The 23360-nt window shown below is 34.5% G+C and overlaps 3 protein-coding genes across 3 annotated transcripts; all 3 read left to right on the top strand.

Annotated features, from left to right (window-relative positions):
- Positions 1-252: 252 nt before the first annotated feature.
- Positions 253-3865, top strand: LOC138130724 (probable G-protein coupled receptor Mth-like 3). Its single transcript, XM_069047347.1, has 6 exons — positions 253-1018; positions 1832-2278; positions 2326-2404; positions 2736-2917; positions 2971-3154; positions 3202-3865. Exons 1-6 carry the CDS (start codon positions 328-330, stop codon positions 3446-3448), a joined length of 1830 nt encoding a protein of 609 aa, XP_068903448.1. The 5' UTR covers positions 253-327; the 3' UTR covers positions 3449-3865.
- Positions 3866-4355: 490 nt separating this feature from the next.
- LOC138130725 (G-protein coupled receptor Mth2-like) lies at positions 4356-8049 on the top strand. Its single transcript, XM_069047348.1, has 6 exons — positions 4356-5127; positions 6360-6803; positions 6852-6930; positions 7235-7416; positions 7467-7650; positions 7702-8049. Exons 1-6 carry the CDS (start codon positions 4437-4439, stop codon positions 7946-7948), a joined length of 1827 nt encoding a protein of 608 aa, XP_068903449.1. The 5' UTR covers positions 4356-4436; the 3' UTR covers positions 7949-8049.
- A 2253-nt stretch (positions 8050-10302) lies between these two features.
- Positions 10303-22366, top strand: LOC138130286 (uncharacterized). The gene is made up of 13 exons (XM_069046721.1): positions 10303-11079; positions 12590-13024; positions 13074-13152; positions 13206-13393; positions 13442-13628; positions 13680-13819; positions 13867-14023; positions 17260-17957; positions 19440-19871; positions 19919-19997; positions 20302-20489; positions 20543-20729; positions 20778-22366. The coding sequence occupies exons 1-13, from the start codon at positions 10323-10325 to the stop codon at positions 21067-21069; spliced, it is 3819 nt and encodes a 1272-aa protein (XP_068902822.1). The 5' UTR covers positions 10303-10322; the 3' UTR covers positions 21070-22366.
- The last annotated feature ends 994 nt before the right edge of the window (positions 22367-23360 follow it).

The raw sequence follows: 23360 nt of genomic DNA, 5'->3' as shown, positions 1-23360 counted from the left end.
GACTGGAGGTGTTTGCAGTGTTTCATAAAAATTTGGAATTTAGACTAAAAAACTTAAGACATCTGCGTACATTATTTGACCGTATTTATTGTGACCAATAAAAAATCCTTTATCGTCTATACATATTTAAATATAGATCATTTTTCTTAACCTGAAAAGGTTTATTTATTATTTAAAATGTGCAAATGGGCAAATAGGTACTTCAGACAGTACGCAAAATCAGATCATTTATTCAACAAACATCCAATCTTGTCACTACTCGCCTCGGTTGAAACTCCACCAGTTCTGTTAAGCAATCTGCCAACGTAACATTATGTAAAGTCAACAATGACCATGCTTTGCTTATTGTTGTTACTATTAATACCAAATTGTCCAAGCGCACGCGAGATCTACCCCAAATGTTGTGACAGTAACAGTGCTCTCCAAACAATCAATTCTTCATACTTTTGCATCCCCGACTTGACCCACAGAACTCAAATCATTGCAAACGAAACGAATTTCGTCGACAAATCAGAACAAGGTTATTGCGTCGATGTGGAAAAGGCAGTGAGTCTTTTCAGGTTCGATGGTAACGAACTAGTTAAAGTGAGAGAAGTGACAGTGGAGTTTTATCCGAAGTGTTGTCCCGTGAATTATTTCTACAACAGTACGACCCATGGATGTGTCAAGTCGACGAACAAATTGGATGCATTTTTTCGTGGAAAAGTCGTCCATGTGGGCCTTCCTCATTGTAGGACTATCGAAGATGTTAGAATGGGTACCATCAAAGAATGGAATGAATCTCTTCAGCTGACGGAGAATAAGAGTTTCGACGAAGGGTTGTACTGTGTTGACAAGGATCAAAACAGTTTGTTTATCGCAAGGGCTTGTCGAGACGATCATATTTGTAAAAGGATCAGATGCGTTTATAAGTGTTGTCCTGATGGGCAAAGTTTTATTAATGCCTCAAATTGTTACGATACGTATGTTCATGGATTGGATTTTTCAACATTTGCTGTCAAAATGGACAACTTGAATGGTATTTGGTTTTTTATGGTTTAGCAACGGCGAAAAAATTTCTGCATAATTTTTTGTCACAATTCAGATACTATGTCTGAAGAATTGTTTGTGTCATTATAACAATCGTGTCAGAATTGTTTAATTTCTCCTTATCCACATCAAAACATATCTTTTTGATTAATTTGTTAGTTACGTCAAGTATCTATTTTTAACACCACTTTGAAAGAACTGTTTGCAATGTTATTGGTGAGTTTATATATTTTCTTAAAGGCGATTAAGCATCTTGAAACACAAGCTACTACCTAAATAAAAATTTTCACAGATTTTACTCTTACTTTTACTTACTTATACTGCAGAAGCTTCTATTTATAACAGTTAAAATAATAAAATTGAAATTTAGAACTGGAACAAGCTTTCGACAATATTTTTTACTGAATATTATACAGGGAAACACGTGTGTGGATTTTAACCAGTGGACCAACTTATGAAACTTTTCTCTATAACATTTTGCAAAATTCGCAAAGGTTTTCCAAGATTTTTTGCACCCGAATTTTTACCAAACTATTCGTTTTGTCTGATTAAATAATTTTTTAATTTTTTCTATAACAACGTAACTTTTTTGACAAGGCTCCGTTTCTATGACAAAAGAAAATTTTCGCCCTTACCCATAGACGGGTATGCACTTTGATGCCTAATTTATTCCAAATTTTAAATCACTTTGCAATGCTTTTTCGCAACAATGTTATAGAGAAAAGTTTAATAAATTGGCGAGTTCTTCCACTGGTTACAATTACCACACCCTGTATACACATATGTTTTTTTTTATTTTTAGACAATTTCGCGGTGGTTCACGGATTCTCTCGTCCTCTGTTTCGGCACAAATCACAAAAATTCCAGTTTGATCGAAACGAAGATGGTACATTTACTCTGATAAAACTAGACGAAAAAAATGTCAGTGTAACTAGGAGTTACATCTTCGACCCGTCAATGTATTGCATCGAGCATGCCGCTACAAAGACCATGAACAACTTCTACCTTTTCCAAGGAACCCAGGATGACCGGCATGTCAAATTCTGGTACACTAGAGTCGCCATGGCTATCTCATGCATCTTCCTAACTCTGACCATCCTGTATTATTGTATTACCGAGGAAAAACAGAAAGTTTTTGGGAGAATTCTCATCAGCTACTGCTCCGCCTTGTTCTTGTTTTACATTCTTCTGTGTCTGTTTGCATTCAAAAGCACTCATCCAACAGGGACACCATTCTGCACTAGTCTAGGTAATACAAACTCTTGCCCCGAAGATGAGTCAAATTATACATTTCAGCTTTTTTTATGTTGTATCTATCTCTGTCAATTTTCACTTGGGTGAATATGATGTGTATCGACATTTATTGGACTTTTGGGTGAGTATCAGCAAGTCCTGGTACAAAGGAGCACCTTTAGTTATTTAAACGCCAATTTAATTACTAACGAAATTTGTCTTGGCTATATTGTTATTGATTTGTTTTAAATTTGTTGAAAAAGATAGTGCTCCTAAATTCGCATTGTTTCATAAGTTCAAGAGACACCGATAGAGTTGAGAGAAACAAACTGTGACCTTAACACTATTTTAAAAATAAATAATTGAATAATGTGTTGGTTACACGACCAAAATAGATCACTTACTAGACTATACGCGACCGGGAAAAAGTGTTGCTTTGAAGTTTCTTTCAGCTCTTAAACCTATTTTTGCAGATCTTCTAAATCCTTTGCGGGTCGTCTGCCGAAAGAAAAGATCTTGAAGCGATTTTTGTTGTACAGTTTGTACGCTTGGGGTTCTCCACTGATCCTGACAGTCCTTTCCTTGATATTTTATCACCTGAAAGTACTACCTGCCGCCGTACAACTAGTAGTAGATAAGGATAAATGCTTAATGTGTAAGGATAATCATCATTAAGAGAAAAATGGTCTAGATATGTTTGTCTTTAAGGGAACGGCAATTATGGTCGGTTTATGTTTTCCACAGTCCCGTTAGCAATTTTGGAAATATGTAATGTAATTTTATTCATTAAAACCGTAGTTCACTGTCTGCAAGTGAAGAGAGAGATAGACAAAATGAACGATACTCGTGCGAAGGGAGAGAAGCAAAAGAAATTTAACACGTTTAAAGATAGGTAAATCGAGTGTTTCTTTTAAATATTTTATTGAAAGATTGGTTTAGGTTTGGTTTGTTGTTGAAACTGTTTATTGTAATGGGCATCTCGTTTTTGTTCGAAGTGGTATCAACGTTTTATGACTTCAAGGGGAGTGAATCGACGGCCATTATTGAACAAATCTGGGATATTTTCAACTGTTTACATGGATTATTCATATTCATGATATTTCTGTTGAAAAGGAAGACATTGGAAAAGCTCAAAGTTATAACTAAATTTAGTAATCCAACAACTGATATAGTAAATCTCCCATAAAACCAACGACGTACGTGATTGAAGACATATTAACCCTGTCAAAACAGCAAAAACAAAACAAAAACCCCTAAAATTTGGAAATTTGATTGAGATGTCCATTGGAGAAAGGGAATTGTAGCGGGTGTTCATTTAAATTTCCGGTCAAAGTTGGCGTTGAAGAGTCGATTGTGAACGCACCACTCGTGTAAAAACACAAACAACGCAAGAACTGAGGTAAGATTTAAACAGTTGATGCGTTCACAATCGACTCTTCAACGCCTACCTTGACCGGAAATTTAACTGAACACCCGATATAACGAATAGAGAATAGATAACAAAATAAATATGTCCTTAACGAAAAATGTTGTAAAATGCAATGGAAAATGTATTGTAAAATATCTGTTAGAAACAAACGTTTTAAAATAAAGTATATTTCAAATAAAATATGTTTCTGATTATTGAACCAACGTCTTTCCCCTATCGACTGCATTTTTAATTTGAAGAAATACTTTGAAGGATCAGGAATAAGAAATAAATGTTGGCTTTTGGCAGCAAATCTCAAAAGTGAAAATAGTAGATTACATCATTAAGAGTAGAAGTGAGTCTTTTTGTGCTAAGCACAGAGATTGAAGACCGAGACGAAGTCGAGGTCGACAACTGAGCGCGAAAATATAAATTTGTTTACTAAAGCGTGAATTGAATCTGAAAATCAAGAAGAATGAACTCTTCAGCAATTTGATACAAGATTTTGAACGGTCTGGTAAAAAATATACTTTTAAAAATCAACAGGAATCTCGCATTCCAATCTTGTACCATCTTGAAATATTTATTACAAACATTTTGATTAAATTAGAATTTGTAAACACACTGCCTGTTTGATCTGCGTCTTACATTTCGAATTCGAAGAAGTTAGGAGAGTACGCAAGATCAGACCATTTAATCCAGTCGTGTTTTAATCCAGCTCTTCTGCTGAGAAATCTTACAAAGTAACGTGAAGTTAACACTAACCATGCGTAGCTTATTATTGTTGCTATTAATACATATACAAAATGGTCTGAACGCAGACGAAGTCTACCCGAAATGTTGTGACAGCGACAGTGTCCTGAAAAAAATTAACTCTTCATACATTTGTACCCCAGATTTGAGCCGCAGAACACAAATAATCGCAAACGAGACGGCTTTCGTTGACACATTAGAAGAGGGTTTTTGCGTCGATGTGGAAAAATCTGTGAGTCTTTTCAGGTTTGACGGTGACGAAGCAGTTAAAGTGCAAGACGTGACGGTGGAGTTTTTCCCGAAATGTTGTCCGGTGGATTATTTTTACAACAGTACGACTCACGGATGTGTCAAGTCGACGAACAAAGTAGATATGTTTTTCCGGGGAAAGTTCGTCCGGGTGGGGCTTCCTCATTGTGGGACTGTCGAAGATGTAAGGATCAGTACCATAAAAAATTGGAACGAATCTCTTCAGCTAACACAGAATAAGATTTTCGCCGAAGGGTTGTACTGTGTCGACAAGGATCAAAACAATTTGTTTATTGCTAGGACTTGTCGGGACGATTGTATTTGTAAAAGGATTAGGTGCGTTTACAAGTGTTGTCCTGATGGACAAAGTTTTATTAATGGGTCAAAGTGTTACGATTCGTATCTTCATGGAGTGGATTTTTCGGCGTTTGCTGTCAATGTGGACAACACAAATGGTATTAGTATTTATTTTAACTCAATAGCAGTAAAAGATTAGTCTAAAAAAAAATTATTAACAACGTGCCAAAGAGAGATTCCTCTTTGTTATTTCCAAGAGTATAAACATGGCGACTAATCGTCTGTGTCCTTGGACGAGCTCGTTTGGATTATATTATGGACACACAACAAAAGTACACTGATTTTATTTCTTCAATTAATTTTTTTTTACTGTGGAAAAAGGTGGAGAAAGTAAACCCTGACAAAGAGGTCCAACGGAAATTAATTTTATGTCTTTTAATTAATTAATTTGTCTCGGTGCCAAATGATAGTAAAAGGATGTGTTTTACTAACATATTTTTTACTTTAAGTAACAATCCTTATTTCTTTCATTTTACTTCATTTCTAAGAGGAAATGACATCAGTTGACATCAATAAGAAGTGATGTCAAAACAGATCATCCCATCATTCCATTCACTACGTAAAATGTTTACTTTGAAAACCACGTTTTTCAATGAAAGAACTTAGTCGAAAATATTTTCATCCTGAAGCATAAGCTAAACCGAAATAGTCACACACATGTTACTATTACATTATGCCAATTTCTGTTTATAACAGTTAATATTTATTTACACTACAAGTGGGCTATAGATATCATTATCGCATGGATGTTAAATTTGCATCACGAGACCCTAGGTTAAGTTTGTGCAATCACATAAGTGCGATAACAATGTGTACACTGCATGTTGCGTAAAAAATGTAATTTTTTTTAAATTTAGTTTTATGACCGCTCAGAATGTTTCGACATATTTTTATTTGACTAAATTTCAATTCAAAATCAAATAAAAATGGATGCTTATTGTTTCCAATATCATAGCAACGTCAATATAAACAGTAAAGTTTAGATTTTCGTACGAGAGATCCGGGAAAAAAATGTGTTATTTAGATACATTAATCGCGACTGAAATATCAATTAGGACTCAAGGTGTCCGGTAAAGCATTTATTATCGCACAGCGGCGGTAAAGAATTTATTATTATAGCATACCATGGGGTAAAGTATTTATTATCGCACGGCGCGCGTAAAGTAAGTCATAACCTGTATGAAATGAGTGGAATAAATGGGATATACCGCACGGTTGCGAATAATACATATAATAAAGTAATATAAGTTTCATGGTGTGTTGCTGTGTCTTCATTAGATTTGGTTGTTCCTTACATCATAAAATCGTTACATTTTTCCTTAATTTTTAGACACTTTCGCCGTGGTCCACGGATTCACTTTACCTTTGTATAAATACAAATTCCGCAAATTCCAATTGGATCGCAACGAAGACGGTACATTTACATTGATAAAACAAGATCAAGGAAACGTCAACGAGCGTCACATCCTCGATCCATCAATCTACTGCATCGAGCATGCTGTTGAGAACACTTCGTCCAACTTCTACCTCTTCCAAACATTCCCCAATCAGAAGCAGATCAAGATCTTGTCCAGAAGAGTCCCAATGGCGATTTCATGTGTCTTTCTCGCTCTAACGATTGTCTACTACTGTATTTCTGATGAAAAGCAGACAGTTTTTGGGAAAATTGTAATCAGCTATTGCTTAGCATTATTTGTGTTTTACTTGCCTCGATGTTTATTGGCCTTTCAAAGTACTCATCCAACGGCGGACAGACCTCACTGCACCGGTCTAGGTAACATACAAGATTTTTCTGAAAATGTGTAAAATCATGCATTTTCAGCATTTCTTATGTTGTACATAAGTCTATCGATTTTCACTTGGATGAATATGATGTGCATCGATATTTATTGGACTTTTAAGTGAGTATTAATATCTATCTTGTTGTAGTGGTTTAACGGGGCAAATACATTTTTCATACCACATAATCTTCTTAATTGTTTGTTATTTGTAATCCTCATTAAATTGTCAAGAACAGACACTAATAGTCTACGGAGGTACAAACAGTGATCTAAGCGCTATTTTTGAAATAAATAATTACATAATGTATTTGTTACATGATCAAAATAGATTGCTTACTAGGCGAGATATAACTGCGACAAACTGTTCTTTTAATGCGGTTTCTATTCTTCAGATGCTTGCTGCAAAATCCTTACTTTTTTACAGATCTTCAAAATCCTTGGCAAGTGATCAGCACAAGGAAGAAATCTTGAAGCGATTTATGCTGTACAGTTTGTACGCTTGGGGTGTTCCATTGGTTCCAACAGCCTTGTCTTTAATATTTTACCACATAAAAGTACTACCTTCCGCCATACAACTAGTAGTAGATAATGATCAATGTTTAATGTGTAAGGATACGTTTCATTAAGAAAAACAGTGCCAAATGTTTATTTTTAAGGGAATGGAAATTATGGTCGGTTTACGTTTTCGACGATGCCATCTGCACTAGTGGAAATATGCAATTCAATTTTATTGATTAAAATCACAATCTGCTGTTTGCAAGTCAACAGAGAGATAGACAAAATAAATGATATTCGTGTGAAGTGGGAGGAGGAAGAGAAATTTAATAATTTTAGATATAGGTAAATCGATTATTTTTTTTTTACATTTTGATGATATGTAAATTGGTTTAGGTTTGGACTTTTGTGGAAATTATTTGTTGTAATGAGCATCCCGTTCTTGTTCGAAGTGGTGTCGGCGTTTTATGACTTCAGGAAGAATGAAACTATGGCAATTGTAGAAAAAATCTGGGATAGTTTTAACTGTTTACAAGGATTGTTTATATTTGTAATATTCCTGGTAAAGAAGAGAACATTTGAAAATTTGAAAGTTGTGACTAAATTCAGAAATTCAATGTCTGGTAGACTAGGCCTGTGGTAATTGGATAAAGTGCAGAACCTAAACCATGACCGAAAATTCAACAGACAACACATACCTAATGTATCTTAAGAGATTTCATTAAATACCTATCTTAAATTGTTTTATGTCTTTAAAAAGCAATGTTAGATGATTACTCTTTCTTATCGCGCGTTCAAATGTAATCCTGGGCTGGGAAGGCGTTGGAAATCTTCAATTGGAGCATGTTGACAGCTAACCTAAAATTTAGAGCCAAAAAAATATTTTTTTCTTTCTTTGCAATGTTTTACATTGAAAATAGAATAACTTAACGATTCCTATTCTCGAAGCAAATATCTAAGGGCACCTTTTGCTGAAAACAAACATTCAATTCAATGTTCCGATTAAACATAAACAAATGTCATGCGTCATTTGTGTCAAACGGCGGGAAATTCAAACTTTACACTGGTCTAAACGGTTTAATTTTTCCAACGCCTTGTGTATGTATAAGATAATCCAGGTTTAAAGTGCTGTAAACCATTTAACAGGATTAAGACAAAATAAAAGCTTTTATCAGATAATCTCGAAAGCGACATAGCCTGGTAGAGGAACATGTTGTTTTGTTGTAGCTACTTTGACATCTGTCCTAATTCCCACACCATCCTACATCACTATCTCTCTTTTGGGTATCTACTCTTATAAGCAGAATTATTTAGAAACAATAAAAATGTTTGTAAAGAAAAAATGAATACGTACTGTCGCGAGCAATAAATTTTGGTCATCAATGTCATTTCAAAATTTGGTTAGATTGTCACAAATTTAAAATTTTTCCCTGTCTGATTATGCCCATGTCAACAAAGTGTCAAAAAAATTGGAAAAAAATTACAATTAATGTCATACAACATGATGAAAGGTTATGATATTTACGACTGTTTTACAATAGAGCATTTTCGATTGCGTCAAAGAATGACCTTGACGATCAAAATTTATTGTTCGCGACTGTACATTATTTTACCGACTCTTGATTTTCGCTGAAGTACTAAACAAAGATGACTCCAAAACTTCGTTTAATCAATTACTCTGCCAACACCAATAGCTGATTTATTACTGAAGTGTAGGAAACAACAGTGTTGTCATAACAGGATGAGCTTTGTCGTGCACAATCAGTGTGGAAATGTTAGCTCGATGTTATTGCTACTCTTTTCATTAAATAAAAAATGTGTTAACAAACTGCATAAAACGTATACGCCGACAGTTTTTTAGAGTTGGTAAAATTACCAGTTTCCAGACGTGTTTTGACAAGTTGTTATCATATTCGATAACTTGTCCAGCCTGATTAAAGGGTTGCGTCTGTATGCTTACACTTTGCACATTTTTTATTACCTACTAGAAAAAGATCAAAGAAGACTACACATACAGGGTGTCTTAAAATTCGCGAATTCCGAATTCAGAGTGTTTCAGTAGTCCAAATATCAGGAAGAGCGATTTTTTTACTTTACTTTTAAGAAGTTTATTTTGTTTACGAGCTCCACTGGGTCCTTCCCTACCACGCTCTGAATTCGGAATTCGCCAATTTTGAAACACCTGTATAATAAATATAATTCACATTTCAGACAAACGCTGGGTGATTTAATTATGTTATTTTTTTTTATCAGAGTAAGCTTTATTATTTGTTTAGCTAACACGTTTCCTGCAAACAATCCGCCAGGTGTATTTAATTATCATAACGTAAACAGATTTTGTTTAGCAACGAATTAATTTTTTGCAGCATTACAAATGAGAAATCTCCCATAGAGATAATCGAAATATTTCGATGGCCTGAGGGGTGCAATTAAATTAGGGATAGGATAGAAGAGCATTGGTCAATATTTGCCAAGTCACCACTTCAACTGTGTTTTCTTTGCAAAAAGCTTTCCAAGTCCTGGGTAAAGTTTCTTACAAATGCTATTATTTTGAGTCACATGTAGTGAAAATTTCTGCACTAAATAAATTAATGAACTAAAAAACCTTATATTAATGCATAATCATACATATAAAACTGAAAAATAATTATCATTTCCTCTTTACATTTAAAATGAATTTATTCATGAGCTTTATAACATGAGGGTCAATTTTTTTTGTATGTTATGTCCTGAATAAACAATTTTAAGAACTTTACTTTTTGGCAAATTTTGTGGATCAGACTTGAAGACCTATTTCAAGCTTTCACATTTCCTGGAAACGATTTAATTTCAATTTCATTAAATTAGAAAATATTTGCAAACCAGCACCCTCGAATACGATACAATGCAAATATTAATTTTCTTGCTTTTAATTTCCTCACTCACTTTTTAATAATTAGCTTCAGATTCCCTCCAAATCTCCCCCAAACTCTAGTCATTCATTTTGGTGTATGCATCTTGCACAGTTAGTAGCATCGATGTTGGCAACAAGTCAACGCGGAAATGTGGCTGCGAGAAAAGCTCGCTGCAACATCGATAAAATGCACATTTTTCTGGCAGTCCTGATTGTGTTGAACCCTAATTACGCAGCCTCACGAAACAAATGTTGTGATCAAGACAGTTACTTAACGAAAAATAATTCCATTTACGTTTGTGATAAAAATGAAGACAACAGAGTGCAGATCTTCACCAAAGATGCGAATTTCTTCACAGGTAATTTATCTTTCACTGGTGAGTGCTTGGATGTCAACCAGAACATCGTCGTCGAGTACAAAATCAGAAACGGGACGGTCATCGAAAAGGAGATCAACGTCAACTTCTTCAACAAGTGTTGTCCTCTTGGCTATTTCTACCACTCCGTAGCTCACTCTTGTGTGGAGAGAGATCGCAACGAGGACTTCATCTCTCAAGATTTTGTTAGGGTGGGTCTTCCGCAGTGCAAAGTGATCGTCGATTACAGACTGACCCCCGGAAGTTATGATCTTGACCTGGGGAAGTTATCTATTGGTGACGGGTCTATGAGATTTCAAGATGATCAATTCTGTGTGGATAAAGACCAAGATGACAGGTTGATGGCTCGAGGGTGCCATGAAGATTTATCAGTCTGTTACAAAACCAGGTGTGTTAGGAAATGTTGTCCGGATGGTCAGAGCTTCGTCGATGGACAGAATTGTAGGGACACCTATGTTCATGGTTTAAATCTGTCTTTTTCGGACAGGATCAACAATTCACAAGGTAATCTTCATTATGTATTCATCTTATAGTAATTTATCCAACGAGTGGGATAAAAGTGAGATTATAGTACGCACGTGAATTTTTGCAGGAAAACGTTTTTGATTTTTTTTTTGGAACCCTAAAATGAGAAAAATTATTAATAGTGAATTTCTCAGATTTTGTAAAAAATTATTTACTTTACACTGTGTACCTATAATTCAGCGGTCATAAAATTTTTCAAACTGTTTTTATATAACATCTGCGTGGATCATTAACTTTATTTACCTGATTAATGGTACAACCTATCGATGCGTTCACTAAAAAATCTGATATATCAGTGTGTTTGTTTATAAAAAAGCGATCCGATCAAGCATTAAATAACGTTAAAGATTAGAAAGTCAATGATAAGCAGATGGATTCGATACTATTTGTGGAGATCCAATTATTTTATTAATAAGCAAATTAAAAGTTTTGAAAAACTGAATAATTTCAGATAACAGTAAATTAATATGACAAGGTTTATCTTATGAACTATAAAACTATAAAAATAGTACATTATTTAACGAGCGTGTATTTATGGCTATTACTCAGGAGGATCAAGTTTGCGGCACGAGCCCTAGCTCAATTACACGCGAGTAGAATACAATACTTTTTTTCCCTACCGGTCAGAAATGTAGGCTGTGGATACCTCATTTGAGGGAGGAAAATTCAACTTTCTCGCTAAGGTAAGAAAGTTAATCATGAAATGTTTATGGTAAAACTGTACCAAAATACAAATGTCAAAAGTGTCAAAAGTATCAAAAGTGAAATAAGTTATTGATAAATGAAAGCCAATTCAATAGAGCAAGTTGGTAGATCAATCATATAATCTGAAAAATAAACAGATAAGCTAGGTAGGTACTACAACTTCTAAAAATTAATCTAATTAAAACAAACGTCAAATCTTCAAATGCGATGACAAGTTAATTATACAAATAACCCAGCCTACTATTCAATTCTCAAAATTTTCGTTTTTTCAAGAATATAACCATCTTTTTTTGACTTTTTTCAACGAAGTTGTGCCGGTAGGGAAAAAAATAGTATTCAAACCTTGTTAAGAAAGTGCGCTTGCAGACCTTAGGCACTTACAAACCTCGCCTACGGCTAGGTTTATAATCTTTGCCTGCGGTCTGCAAGAAAGCACTTTCTTAACAAGGTTTGAAATATACTATTTCTACAAAGTACAAACTTTATCATATGAAAATTGACCCGTTGTCAATACAGGGTGATTTACGAGGAATAATGAGCCCGACGGAATAGAAAATGCAACCCACAATACATTGCAACAAAAAGCCGGACATCGAAGCGGTAAATGTCCGGGTTTTTCTCCTGATGAATTGCGGGTTGCATTTTCTATTCCGTCGGGCTCATTATTCCTCGTAAATCACCCTGTATTTGGAGGCTTAATAAGAAACATACTAAAAGCTTCATTGTGTCTATCAAATTAATTACTTGTGCAAGAAAAACAACTAAAATCTCTTGTTTTCTTCAGATCATTTCACTGTAAGGCACGGATACGCGTGCAGAATCTACCTCTTGGAACCCATCATACAATATTATTTAGACACCGATGGAACCTTGTACGCTTTCTCTAATTACTCCAACTCCTTCATACCTTACGGAATCGCCAAAGAAAATTCCTACTGCATTGAACACGCCTTGACGCAAAATCTCAACAATTTTGAATTCTTCATGTGCTTCCCTGACGAACCTACAAGAGGAAAATTTCTTGTAACTCGATGGGCAAAGATTCTTTCCTGCATATTTATCGTTGCTACCATCGCCGTCTACATCTTCCTTCCGGAAATGTTAAATCTGTTTGGCAAGACTCTTCTGAGCTACTGCACAGCCATCCTGGTAGCTTTCCTTCTGTTTATCTATACCGATTTTCAACTGGAACCAACTGACGAGACTTGTGTTGCAACAAGTACATCTTGTGTAGCATTTGTGCTTTTATTAAGTTGTTTTCTTTTCAGGTTTCTTGTCATCATACATGTCGCTTAGTTTTTTTACATGGCTGAATGTTATGTCTTTTGACATTTGGTGGACATTTGGGTGAGCCAGTTTCATCCCATGAATCTGTTCTTCTATCTACTGTTTTCTTTCAGAACACCAAAATCTTTTGTAACAGCGAAACAGCACAAGGGCGAGACGAAAAGATTTGTTTTGTACAGTCTTTACGGCTGGGGCACTCCGGCCATCTTAACCCTAATAACGTTTTTGGCTTATGGAGTTTTTAACACACCTTACATCGTGCGACCCTTTTTAGGAAGTTTTAAGTGTTTCTGGGAAAGGAGTATGTTGTACCTTTCAGTTAGAACAGTATAAAATTAGTGTGTTCTAGGGAATGGCAACTATGGCAAGTTTTTGTACTACACAGTACCCTTGATATTTATGCAAATCGTTAATTTGTTTTTCTTTGTGCGAACCATCGTATATTGTCTAAGAGTTAAGAAAGAAATAAATAAGTTGAACGACAACAAGATATCTGTCAAAGGTCGGAAGAAATATTACAACTTGGATAAAGAACAGTGTGTACAAAATAATACAGAAGGTAGTTTATACAAATGTCTCATTTTCAGATTGGTCTTAATCTTGAAACTAAGTGTAACGATGGGATTTTCTTTCGTGTTTGAAGTTGTGTCGTCATTTATGGATTTTTCCATCAATCCAAAGATGGAGTATGTTGAGATAATTTGGGATACGATCAACTGTTTGCAAGGTATAACAACACAATCATTTATCAGATAAATAAAGACATTTTTTTAGGAATATATATTTTTCTGATATTTATTTGCAAAAGAAAAGTCTTCAATTTATGCAAGAATAAGGTAGCAATAGACAGAAAGTTTTCTTTGTCGTCATTACATACTGCCAGCACTCAGTTTTCTGCACCTCTTAATTCCAAAAATAAATTTAGAAATGTGTAATTTTATTTGTACAGATGTGTTGTAACTATTGCATTATTTATGTGACTTGTACCGTTTTAAATTATATTGAATAACGTAGAAGGTTCGTCCGTTTTTATTTTTAACGATTTAACGGCTCTTGTTGTGTTATGCGTATTAATATCCTTGGAATCATTTTAACAGTCCTGCATTAAATAATTTTATTTCAGAAAACAGCGAAAATTAGAAAATATTTTAAAAGACATTTGTTTTATCTCGATTAATTCCCACAAACGTTGCGTCTTCAGCCAATCAGAGCGCTTGCTTTCATCCAATCAAAAATGTTTATCGCGATAAAAACGTTCTACTACTCCTGTCAAAAGTGATTAAAATGCTACTCCTGTCAGATTCTCAAATTGTTTTCAATAATTGTGTTTTTAATAATTGTATTAATTATAAATAAATAATTAACGTTAAAGTTTGTATCTTGGAATTAATCTTGCTAAAAATAACACGACCTAATTTTTTATATTATTATATTATTTTTATATAAAAATTAGGTCTTGTTATTTTACCTTCGATAATGTTTTCCTTTTTCAAAAAATTAAAGAATTTTGATGTTTTAGTAATAGTTTCAATGTTGTAGACGAATTATTCAAAATAAAAATGGCTCGAACCAACTTTCTGTGCATCTGTTTGAACTGCAATTTTTATAGGAATTATGTATTTATGATTTTTATTAATCCAGATGGTGTTACTGTTGCTTCAAAACTATTATGTTTGCTTCGCACTTCCCACTTTAGACTGTTTAATTTATTTAACAATAATATTTATTTGAAATTTGATTACAATTTGGCTTCCAACACAAAAAATTATCAGCAAATGCATAATGAAAAAAAAAAAAAAAAAAAAAAACACACAGCCTGTGCATTCTCAAACTCGAACATAGGCAATTAACAGTGTATTGAACTTTTGCCTGATTGGCGATATTGGGCTCAGGAAAACCCTAGGTCACCCTACCTGTTCTCGCCTGAAGATTGAAACAAGGCAACATACTAAACATAGAGAATAGATAAATAGAGGGAAATTTAAATTCACCGACTTGTTAGATTTATTAGTAACTAAGGTGGACTTGTATTGGAAGAAGTTGCAAGAGAAAATCAGGAAATCAGGTTCCAACAAGATGGCTGTCCCGCGCATTTCAGCTTAGATGTTAGAAATTTTTTAAATGATTCATTTTCAAATTGTTGGATTGGCCAGCAAGCTCTTCTGATTTAGCACCTTGCGACTTTTCTTGTGGGGCCACCTTAAAAGCCAAATTTACAAAGACGCCACCCAGATATTAATTCTTTGAGACAAGCAATAACTGCTGAGTGCGCATTAATTACTGAGATGTAGTTGGCCAGTGTAAGAAATGCTTTTTATAACAGATTGCTTATTTCAAAACGGGGCTCTCAAAAATTTTGAGAGTGGACACCCGTTATATTATACACATTTAAAAATTTGTTCAAAGAACTGTAATAATGTATGAGATCTACTAATGTCAATACTATATTTTATGGTAATCATTCACAAACGGCAACAATTAAAACATTTCTCAAAAGTTCTGTAGAAACTTCATCTTCAATTGAGTGGTACATAGGCAACCAGTTATACTCAGTTGAGATTAAAAAACAGTAAGAACTCTAGGGTTATTGTTTTCCGGGTTGTGCCGCGGTCGTCTGGATTGCTGGGTAGCTGACGTTTCAATAGCCATGCTGCTATCTTCTTCGGAGCTTGTAAATAAAACAGTTTATTTACAAGCTCCGAAGAAGATAGCAGCATGGCTATTGAAACGTCAGCTACCCAGCAATCCAGACGACCGCGGCACAACCCGGAAAACAATAACCCTATTGACAACGGCCGTGAAAACCTGCATTCGATTACAGTAAGAACTCTTTCTTTCGGTATTTTCCGTAGTACTTTCGTTATCCTGTTTTCTAAATTGTTACAAGAAATATAAATACAGGTTTCTAGGGCGAGTTTGCTATTTTAATTTAAGGAACAAGGTATTCCACCACTAGTTCTAAATATTTATTACAGGTGCTGTAAAAATCATCCTCATTAAGTCTCCTTGCTAGGTAATTGATTTATAGTTTTGAGGGTTGAACAGTTAAACATTAGACACTAACTCATTTTGCAATAAAAACTAATCTCTATGAGTTAGACCCTTGATAATTGTTATAAAAAAAAGAAACTATTCTTCAAAAATTTAGCTTAATTACAAAGCGATTTCGGATTTTATTTGTTTTGATTAAAAGCCAATGTTTATTTCATTTTTGTTTTGTACGATTGGTAGCACTCGAATTTAAAGAAAACTGAAATTACACTTTAATTCGCATTTATTGGTTCTGTTTTGAAATATTGTCTAGTTCTAAGTATGAGCGACAAAATAATAAAGAAAATTTTCTTTGTTCGTAAACATGATATTAAAATAAGTGAGAGAGAGGTTTCTCTGAATGAGATATTTCTTTTTCTACCATTTGATTCTTTTGTTTCTTCCTTCAAATTTTTTGTTTATTTCATTTAGAATGATTGGTGACTTACTTATATCTTTCTTTCAACAAACGTAGACCATTCTTTTGTAATTTTTCATCAACTATTTTAACAATAGATTATTTGTATTATCATTTCTCTAATCGGTATGATTTGAAAAGGTCTCCAAATCACATGTAATCTTACTGATTCAAGGCAACGGGAAAACGATTAAATATTATTAGTAGTCCAACGAAACTAAAATGATCGTTTTATGTAATATAGTTAATGACTTTATCATATTTTTTAGAAATCACATTGAATTTAGAAAGTAATTACAGATTATTGTTTAACTAGATTTTAATAGCATTCCAAACATATATATTTTTTTAAGAAAATTAATACCACTTCACCTGTCAACACAATCTTCATTAAATCTCATACCAAAGGATTTAACATTGTGGAAGATAAAGGTGACATTCCCATTCCCACTATTACTAAGAATGAGTTCGAAGAAATTTCTATGAAATTTTCTGAATGCTTCTCTTAAGTGATTTCATGCATTCAAACCGGTTTCAGTACCATTACCATTTAACATTATTGTTCCTCCAAGCCTTGCTCAACATTAAGAATGACTTAAACTGAGAGTACATTACGCAAAATCAAACCATTCACCGAAGAGGAGGTGCAGACAACGGTCATTGAACAGCGTGAGTCGTGCGGAAACTCCATCAGTTCAGCCTGGGAATCTCGCAAAGTAACATCATGTGAAGTCAACACTGACCATGTTTCGCTTGTTGTTGTTGTTATTGACGCAGAATTGTCTGAATGCAGACGAAGTCTACCCGAAATGCTGTGACAGTGACAGTGTCCTGGAAAAAATCGACTCCTCCTACTCTTGCACCCCGGATCTGACCCACAGAATCCAGATAATCGCGAACGAGACGAATTTCGTCGACAAATCGGAAGAGGGTTATTGCGTCGAAGTGGAAAATTCAGTGAGTCTTTTCAAGTTGAACGGTAGCGAGGTGATTAAAGCGAAAGAAGTGGAGGTCGGGTTTTACCCGAAGTGTTGTCCGCTGAATTATTTCTACAACAGTACGACTCATGGATGTGTTGAGTCAACGGACGAGGTGGACACGTTTTTTCGCGAAAAGTTTGTCCGGGTCGGACTTGCCTGCAGGATTATCGAGGATGTGAGGGTGGACATCATCACACGGTGGGACGAGTCTCTTCAGCTGATACAGGACAAGGTTTTCGATTGTGTCGACAAGGACGAAAACAATTTATTTATCGCGAGGACTTGTCGGGACGATTATGATGTTTGTGAAAGGATCCGGTGCGTCCATAAGTGTTGTCCGGACGGGCAAAGCTTTATCAATGGCTCGAAGTGTTACGATACGTTTGTTCATGGATTGGATTTTTCGTCGCTTTCGGGAAATATGGACAAAACAAATGGTATTTTTTGAATTTTATTGATTAAGATTCAATAGCTACAAATAAGAGAAAGATGTTTAGTGATCCGATTGCAACAATTTCTCAGCTCAAAGACTTGTTGCGCATAAGAATTTCAAAAGAGAACAATAATGTAATTAAGTTTATTGATTAATTGACCACATCCCCTGTTATCGCATTGTTAAAATGTATCTTCGACGTAAGTGACAACAACTTACGTCAGTAATACATCTAATTCCAAGAGTTCTAACAGAAGTGACGACTAATTGTCTTGCTACCTTTTATGACTCTGGATAATGTTCTCATCAGCCCATGATTTATTTTTTAACGTTGGACACACTGTTTGATTTCCGTCACTAAAGTGACATCAAAATGAACATAACGTTTTACTGAATTTCCCTCGATGTCTACAATAAGTATTCTTCTATTGCAAACTAGTAAAACTGGCAACATTGCACTAGACATTGACGCTATTTATAACCTCAAAGTTAGAAAAACGTCACCTAATTCAACAGGCAGCTTTACTACCAAATTAAATGCAAAATTTCCAGGGTGTCTCATTATGTCAAAACAAAGTGAATGCATTTTATGAATACAACTGTAATTTCGAATTTTTTAAATCAATCACCAAAATGTGTTCTACTACCACTACGCTATACTTTTGTTTGCATATTTCAAAAATATACATGTTTCAGAAGTTATTTAAGGGTCTTATGGTTATTTTGTTTGACCACCCTGTATATACAGAACCTAGGAGTAGTTAAGCTGAAAAACATTTGTGTGTTTTGCCTGTCAAAACTTAATTACATCAACTGGTCATCATTTGTACTTTTTATTTATAAATGAACTATTTTTATCCCCTTTCTTGAATTTTAATATTTTATGGGACAAGTACCATATGGTCTTTTGATTGTAGTACGTTGCAGTATGGCTTGCGTCTTTCAGAACATAAATTTTTTGCTAACAAAATTAAAGATACGCCAGTGTCAAGGATAAGACCTTCGCTTTCCCTACGTTTATTAATATTAATATCATTCTTTTAAAACAATCAAATTATACCAAATGACTATTATAATTAGAAATAATTAAGTTGTTGACGGATGTTCCAGTGGGAAAACATTACAGTGAAGCGCCTTTTGCATGTAAATTATTTCTCTTAAATTCTGATTGGGTGGACAACTCACGTTGTGTCTCAACATTACAACAGAAAAAGTATTTTTGAAAATTTGGCATTGAAGTTGGCGTTGAGAGTCGATTGTGAATGAACCTCTTAAAAAAGCCTGATTTTTCAAACTGCATATTATTACAAACACGCAAAAAGTGAGGTTAGATTTAAACAGCCGATCCGAGTTGTAATCCGGTGGTGCGTTCACAATCGACTCTTCAACGCCAGCTTCGACACTAAGTAAAAAAAGACCCGCTATTACTTGTTTAATTTGCAGTCTTTACTTCTTCAGCAGCTGAACGGTTTCTTTTAATTTCTAGCCAGCTTCGCTGTGATTCACGGCTACATTCCTCCCCTCTACCCGCTCCAACCCCACAGATTCCAGTTCCATCTAGACGAAGAAGGTACATTTGCGATGACAGAACTAGACGAAGGAAATATAATGAAGCGCTACAGCGTCGACCAATCGGTCTACTGCATCGAGCACGTTTTCAAAGAACCCATGAACGACTTCTACTTCTTCCGGGGATTTCCGCAGCAGAAGCAAATTAAATTCTTCTACACACGAATCGCTATGGCTATTTCATGCGTCTTTCTCATGATAACTATCCTGTACTACTGCTGTTCCCACGAGAAGCAAACAGTTTTCGGGAAAACTCTCATAAGTTATTGCTCTGCGTCACTCACCACGTTCTTCCTTCTGTGTTATTTAGCGTTCGACGATACTCGCGCACCCATCTGCACAGGCTTAGGTATTGTAAATTCTTGTCCCGGCAATTCCTAAATTATGATTTTTCAGCTTTCTTCCTGTTGTATTCGACTCTATCGATTTTTACTTGGATGAATGTGATGTGCATAGATATTTATTGGACTTTTGGGTGAGCATTGGGGGTTATTTCCATGAGGGTAATTGTGGGGAGTGTTACATTTAATTAAGCGTTAATTTGCATTTTTGGAAAGATTAGATTAGTGGAGTCGAAGGGAGTGGAGTTGAAAGCCAATAAACTGTCCCTGATAAAATAAAACACGAGACGAAATACTTTAAAAAAAATTTATTTCATATTTTTCGCATGCCGAAAATAGATTGCTTGTCAGTCGAGACATAACACGACACAGATTGTTATTTCAAGAACAATTTTAGCTCGTCAGGAAGTTGTTACAAGAGCGCAATTTGTTTTGCAGGTCCTCTAAATCCTTTTCGAGTCGCCACCACAGGACCAAAGACCTGAAGCAATTTGTATTGTACAGTTTGTACGCCTGGGGTTCTCCCTTGGTTCTGACTGCTTTTCCCTTAATATTTTACCACCTGAATGTGCTACCTCCAGCCTTACAAGTAACAATAAATGAAAAGAAATGTCTTCTCCATAAAGGTATGTTTCACTAAAAAATTAAATTAAAAAAGCTACGCATGCTTGTTTTTCAGGAGACGGATACTATGCCCACTTCTTATTTTTTACAATACCATCCTTAACACTACAGATATGTAATTTAATCTTATTTATTAAAACAGCAATCTACTGCCTGAGGGTGAAAAGAGAAATAAGCAAAATGAACGACACTCATGCACTGAAGGGCGAGAGACGACAGAAATTTAACAACTTCAAAGACAGGTAAGTGAATAATTTTTTCTGGGTTTTGTTAACCAATTGGTGTCTCAGGTTTGGTCTGTTGCTCAAACTGTTTCTCATAATGGGCGTTTCGTTTTTGTTCGAAGTCGTATCGACATTCTGCAACTTCAAGAGGAATCAGACGACGGCAGTTATTGAGACAGTCTGGGACACTTTCAACTGTCTGCAAGGGTTCTTCATATTTGTGATATTTTTGGTGAAGAAAAGGATCTTGAAAAAGTTGGAACAAAAAGTTTACGTTAACGGTGTGAAAGAATATTTTGTTAGTTTTTTCAATAATGAGACTAAGATTCTTACTACTCAACATTCACGAACAATTTAAAGTGGAAAAACCTGGAATTTTTGGAATAAATCATGATGTAACGACACGATAGTGTAGTTATTACGAAACATAACATTTTAATGCTGTGTTAGTAATGACTGGTGTCGTTGCAGTTTCGTTTCTTCCCTTGTCGTTACAGTCTTAAATGTTAAATTATTTTTGAATGATTTTCGGACAGATAATAAGGTCACGTGAAACCGTTCAATTTATTTTTTTTGTTTAAACACAGATCTCACTGTTTTTAGGTTTAATAAAATTTGACCAAAACTTACAATATCTAGAATAGTTTAGAGTAATAATCATTTTAGTCTTTACAGTTTGTGGTACCTACGTATTTTAGCAATTTTTTCTTTTTAAGCACAGAGTTAATGACGGGGCTACAATATTTTTTTTTTTAGATTTTTTTTTCAAGAAAATCTTGTGGTGAATGGGGACTTAATTCTCCCGTTTTTATTATAATATCTTGACCACAAATCTCGACCAAACTTTCTGTGATAAGTACATACTCTAAACACTTGAAACTTGAGTAGGTTTATCATTTCACACTCTTCTCCTTAGTTGAAATAAGGTACCAGCAACAGAAAAATTAAAATATGTTAAAAATTAAGAAATAGATTTATTGTAACAAATCTAGTATTCTTCCTGTTGGAAGTGTAGATCGCTGTAATTATCTGTATAGATGACCCGTCAGATGTCGCGGTATATGGACACTCAAATGACGTCAACCATTGTTAGAACAGATAATATTTAAACAAGCTGTGATAGATATACCTGACTATTTTCTAAAAAATGTTTTTATTCGGAAATGCAAAGTATTCTCAAATTGCTTCGAATTGATGAATAATAAAAAATAAATTCATTATTATTTATGCCACCAGATATTATTGAAAATGAAGGGAAATGTAGCTGTAATTATGTAAAACTTGCAATTCGTTTGGATAAAAAACAAATAGTTTAGTGATGAATGATGATTTATAAAAAGTGTAAAAATATTCAGTGGTCGTTGTTAGAAATGGTGGGCCGTGTCACGACATCGTTATTAAAGTTGCCGATAACTAAAGTTGTGATTAAAATAAACATAAAACGATATAGATTTATGCAATTATAACGTGCCAGAAAGAGATGAATGCGTCGGCATCGTAATTAGAGTCATGATTAAATTTAATAAGGGTGTCGTGATACGGCCCATTGTTGTTAATTTGTTAAATATCGTCCTAGAATACCTAAGTGTTATGGATAAAACAAAATAACTTATAATTATGTTATAATTATAAATAAATAAAATATTTTTCAATAATTGTTGGGTTTCGCAATTAGTTTATAGCCGTTATTCGGGAAAATCTCCCATTGATTAAGTTTGTGTTCAAATAATAAATAAATTAATTTATGGCATTTCACGGCTTCTACTTCTTCTGACCTGTGTTTAGGGAAGTATATGGCTGACAAGAGACACTGAAATACATACATTATACCCTATTATCTGTTTCACGGAACCTCTGCAAAAATTTAATCCACCTTCCAGAGTATAGAGAATCCGCTGAGTGAACCACTTGGCGATGCTTTTATGATTTGTACCACCAGTACCACCTGAACAAAATGTATCCGGTAACCTCGACAGATGTCAGTGTGCAAGTTTAAACAGTGTAAAAAAAAGAGAAGAAAGATTGTAGGTACAAATTTACCTCACGGCGCTACAATGTTTTGTAGACGAAATATAGTGGAATTCCTAGTCAAGGCAACAACATTTTAAAACATGTTTTAAGCGTGACAGTTATCAAGGATGCATTTTTATAGAAAGTACCAGTTAGGTTTTGTCAAATTTATATTTTCATCAAAATAATTATCCGTTTCATAACTGATATTATGTAGTTGTTACAGACTCGTGTTACCTATTTTATGGTTAATTTAAAATAAACAAAAACACATCTGTCTGCAAATAACTAAATATTTACAATTCTATGCATCGATTGCACTAGCACAGCCTGTGTAATTTAACCAAGACGTCGTTGTTTCTTTCATCTGTTTCATTACGTACTACAGTTGGCTAAAATGCTTCACCCAGAATTGTTTATTGTGTATTTCAAAATATTCTTTGACACCAGATATTTTTACATATCTTTATTTGAAACTGAAATAGCAAGCTTTTTATTTGATTTTTCTATCGTAGTTATTGTTTAATTACTTGATAATATGGTACCATCGCGAACCACATACGCTACATTAAGTAAAAAAAGAAACAAAGAATATTATTGTGGTGTTTCAAGGTGATACATAGGTACCCTAGAAGATTT

This window comes from Tenebrio molitor, chromosome 5, assembly GCF_963966145.1.
Source record: "Tenebrio molitor chromosome 5, icTenMoli1.1, whole genome shotgun sequence".
Lineage (NCBI taxonomy): Eukaryota > Metazoa > Arthropoda > Insecta > Coleoptera > Tenebrionidae > Tenebrio > Tenebrio molitor.
This window is presented reverse-complemented; position numbering and strand designations above follow the sequence as displayed.